The sequence below is a fragment of the Aphanomyces invadans genome (assembly GCF_000520115.1).
Source record: "Aphanomyces invadans strain NJM9701 unplaced genomic scaffold supercont1.34, whole genome shotgun sequence".
In the NCBI taxonomy this organism is placed as follows: domain Eukaryota; phylum Oomycota; class Saprolegniomycetes; order Saprolegniales; family Verrucalvaceae; genus Aphanomyces; species Aphanomyces invadans.
Window position 1 is genome coordinate 404,276 of NW_008580179.1, and position 3,253 is coordinate 407,528.

At 48.3% G+C, this 3,253-nt stretch overlaps 2 protein-coding genes across 2 annotated transcripts; both read left to right on the forward strand.

Annotated features, from left to right (window-relative positions):
* Positions 1 to 490: 490 nt before the first annotated feature.
* On the forward strand, positions 491 to 820 carry H310_11830 (hypothetical protein; the record flags this gene model as incomplete). The annotated part of the gene is made up of 1 exon (XM_008878623.1): positions 491 to 820. The coding sequence occupies one exon, from the start codon at positions 491 to 493 to the stop codon at positions 818 to 820; it is 330 nt and encodes a 109-aa protein (XP_008876845.1).
* Positions 821 to 1,178: 358 nt separating this feature from the next.
* On the forward strand, positions 1,179 to 3,066 carry H310_11831 (hypothetical protein; the record flags this gene model as incomplete). Its single annotated transcript, XM_008878624.1, has 2 exons — positions 1,179 to 1,901; positions 2,317 to 3,066. The coding sequence occupies 2 exons, from the start codon at positions 1,179 to 1,181 to the stop codon at positions 3,064 to 3,066; spliced, it is 1,473 nt and encodes a 490-aa protein (XP_008876846.1).
* Positions 3,067 to 3,253: the final 187 nt, after the last annotated feature.

A 3,253-nucleotide genomic window follows, 5' to 3' on the forward strand; every position in this document is an offset into this window, starting at 1 on the left:
TTTGGCTGTGATCAGAAATTCGAAGCACAAGTTGTCCCTTAAAATCTGTCGTTGACTGTACCTGCCGGGGTCTCCTTTGCAATACAATTTGGCATTCGTGACAAGAATATATTACTACCTCTGTCCGTGAAAACATGCCCCGAATCAGTATATTTCAGAAATAAACTTGAAGCTGGTCGAATTATTGTATTCTGAAAGCACACCTGTGATTGGCTTGAAGCGACGAACACCAATGATATGGATTCGTGGCAAAATACACCCAATCACAAACATACCAACCAAACGAAGACGTAATACTTTAAACAAGATAACATAGACAACAAACCTGTACGGACGGTATCCGGAAGTCCGGTTACGACTTCATCCAGATGATTTTCCGCTTATTCGGACACATACCGCCTAATCTGCGTGTCAAATTCCAATGCGCGCCAAAAGAAAGGACCTCACCGACGCTGACCGCAGCGGTATACTCCACCAACTCTTGGCTCGCATGGTAAACCATAAGGCTCTGCCACGTGAAGCCCTTACCGACTTAGCCATAACGTTCAACGTCGACAGAAGCATTGTACGTCGCCTGTGGAACCGTGCGTCCGTCGACCTCACCAACCACTACCGTGTTGGTGTTGATTCTGACACCAACAATGATGGTTTTAACCTGCTGTATGCGACTGACATGGACGAAAAAGTGGAAGAGTTGGCACTGGAAATTTCTAAGGCCATGGAAGTGTACGAGTTTAGCTCTCAGATGAAAAAGTTGGCTGACGATGAGGAATTGGACGACGACATCGATGCCGACTTGGCCAACATTTTATCCCTCTAATAAACACTTGATTTTTGTATTGTAACTTGCCAACCAATTTGCTGTAGAGATAGTGGTACACTTGGGGCAAGTAATTTCGGAACTCAGATTTCGAGTTGGGGGCAAGTTTTCACGGACAGAGGTAGTACACCTCAAGTTGTGTTAGTATATACAGTACAGCGTACTTTCTACGGATAAACGAGAGCAATAGGGAGATTTCGTAAACTCTCCGTTCCCGTTGCCGTCCCTGTACACTGTTTGAAATTATCTTTGTATGGCATGACCTCTGCAATTTGATTTAAGTTCCCGCAGAAATGGCAAGTTCTACGGACGACCTTTCCGTCCCACCTTTCCGTCCCCGTACAATCGAAAAGGAAGTATGCCTAAACCTGAAAAGCGCCGAAATTGGTCCCACGACGATGACATGATGCGTTTGGTACAAGCTGCAGCTGATCAGCCGTTTGCGACGGGCAAAGGGCAAGTGTCAAAAGCATGGCAGGCACTAGCCGAGACCCTCATGACAAGTGATGCGTTCACGCGCGTTGTGGATGGGAAAAAAGTACAGTACCGATTTGGACTCCTTATCGACGAGCACCGACGTTTTGACGTGGCCTCGGCAAAGCTCTCTGGAGTCGACGAGGAAGATTCCGAGAAGCACATGATCTTGGACGACCTTCTTGCTCGGCTGGAGGAGGTAAGACTCCTCGCAGCGTCGAGGTCAACGAAAACAAGTCAAGAGAAGGACAAGGCGGAGCAAGGCGGGCTTGTTGTTCGTGAAATGGCGATGCAAACACTCAAGCGACGTCAAGAGGTTTCTGAAGAAGGTGCGAAGATAAGAAAGAGTGGGGAGAGTGGACGCACGAGTTTGTTTGCAGCGATTGAAAACGAAGGTGAGCGTGACCGTTCAAGTCGCGACAAGGACTTGGAGTTCAGACGACTGAAGTTCGAGACAGAAATTCGGCAACGAGTGCTCCAGCCTACTCACCCGCAGCAACGTGGCGTCGTGACGACTGCCCTACAAAGGGCCAAAGAAGTGCGTGCACAGGCCATCGGGAGTGGTAAGGCCTTGAAAATTCAGGCAATGTCGACGTTTATGCCCGAAGTAAGCTGGAGGATGCCTTGTCAGGCCAGCGCACTGACCATGAAGAAGAGGACTCGTTGCACCCCATCTTTGATCGGTTTGCTGCCTACGACAGTGTCAACTCAATGACAAACTTCTCGCTTGTGGAATTTGAAAGCTTGTGGTTTGCCATCAAACCTCATGTACTGCGTACCTGGAATGTTGGAAAAGGCCGGAAGTGTCCTCAAACTGGCAAAGACATGCTTTTCATGCTCCTGGCAATCATCAAATCTGGAGGGACGTGGGAGTTCTTGGCAGTCCTCTTTGGTTTTCAGGCGCCAACGTTTGAGGAAATGATGACACGGCTCTTGTCCAAGATTCACCAACACGTCTACGACTTGTTTGTTGAGGACGAGGTTGCCGTTCGTACAATGAGTTACCTGGTTGTACTGGAAAGACATTTCAAAACTTCCCCGCAGCACTCTACGCAGTTGACGCAACGTTTCAGCAAAGCAACAGACCGCTTGGCAACCATAACGAGGCCTTGTTTGCCTTCAGTGGCAAGCACCATCTGTACGGGAAAAAGGTGGAGGTGTCAGTGCGTCCGTCGGGATATGTGTTGCACGTTAGTGCACACGTACCGGGTTCGGTACACGACAAAACGTTGTTCGATCAATGCAACTGCTTTCATGGGACGGCGCGCAAGAAGAGACCCAATGAACTTAATCTCGAGGATTCCTGCCCTGTGCGCGAGGAAGTCCCAAATGAGTGGGCCGTGCTTGGTGATCGAGGTTATCAAGGAGTTCAACATGTGTTTCGAGCAATTCTGCCAGTCCGAGCGACTGAAGAAAACCGATTGTCCCTGCAAATAGACAATAGCAATCAACGTATTGCGTCAGACCGGATCATTGTTGACAATTGGTTTGGTCGACAGTGCACTCTCTGGGGTGTTGTTGCTGACAAGTACAAGTGGAGCAACGAATTGTACGACCCGATTTTCAGATTTTGCTCTGGCCTCACGAACTACCACATTCGCTTTTCGCCGTTGCGTTCAGACGATGGTGACAATTACCGGCGCATTTTGAATAGTTTGCAGCACATTCATGAACAAATTCGTCGCAAGAAGAGACTCACCCAACAGACGTATCGTGCACGACGTCAAGCTCGTCGCCAGGTGTCCAAAATCGACTTTCCTGCAACTCCATGATGCATATTCAAAAAGACTCACTGTGGCGGGCGGCATCGAGGGGACTTCAACAAAAACTATAAACTTTTGGAAAAAGTTCACAACGTGCATCCACAATCAATTTTTCCTTGACCTGAAACTTTATAGGAGCCACGGACATAAACACGCAACCTTGTCAAATATTGTATGTCTCAGAACCCTCCAACAA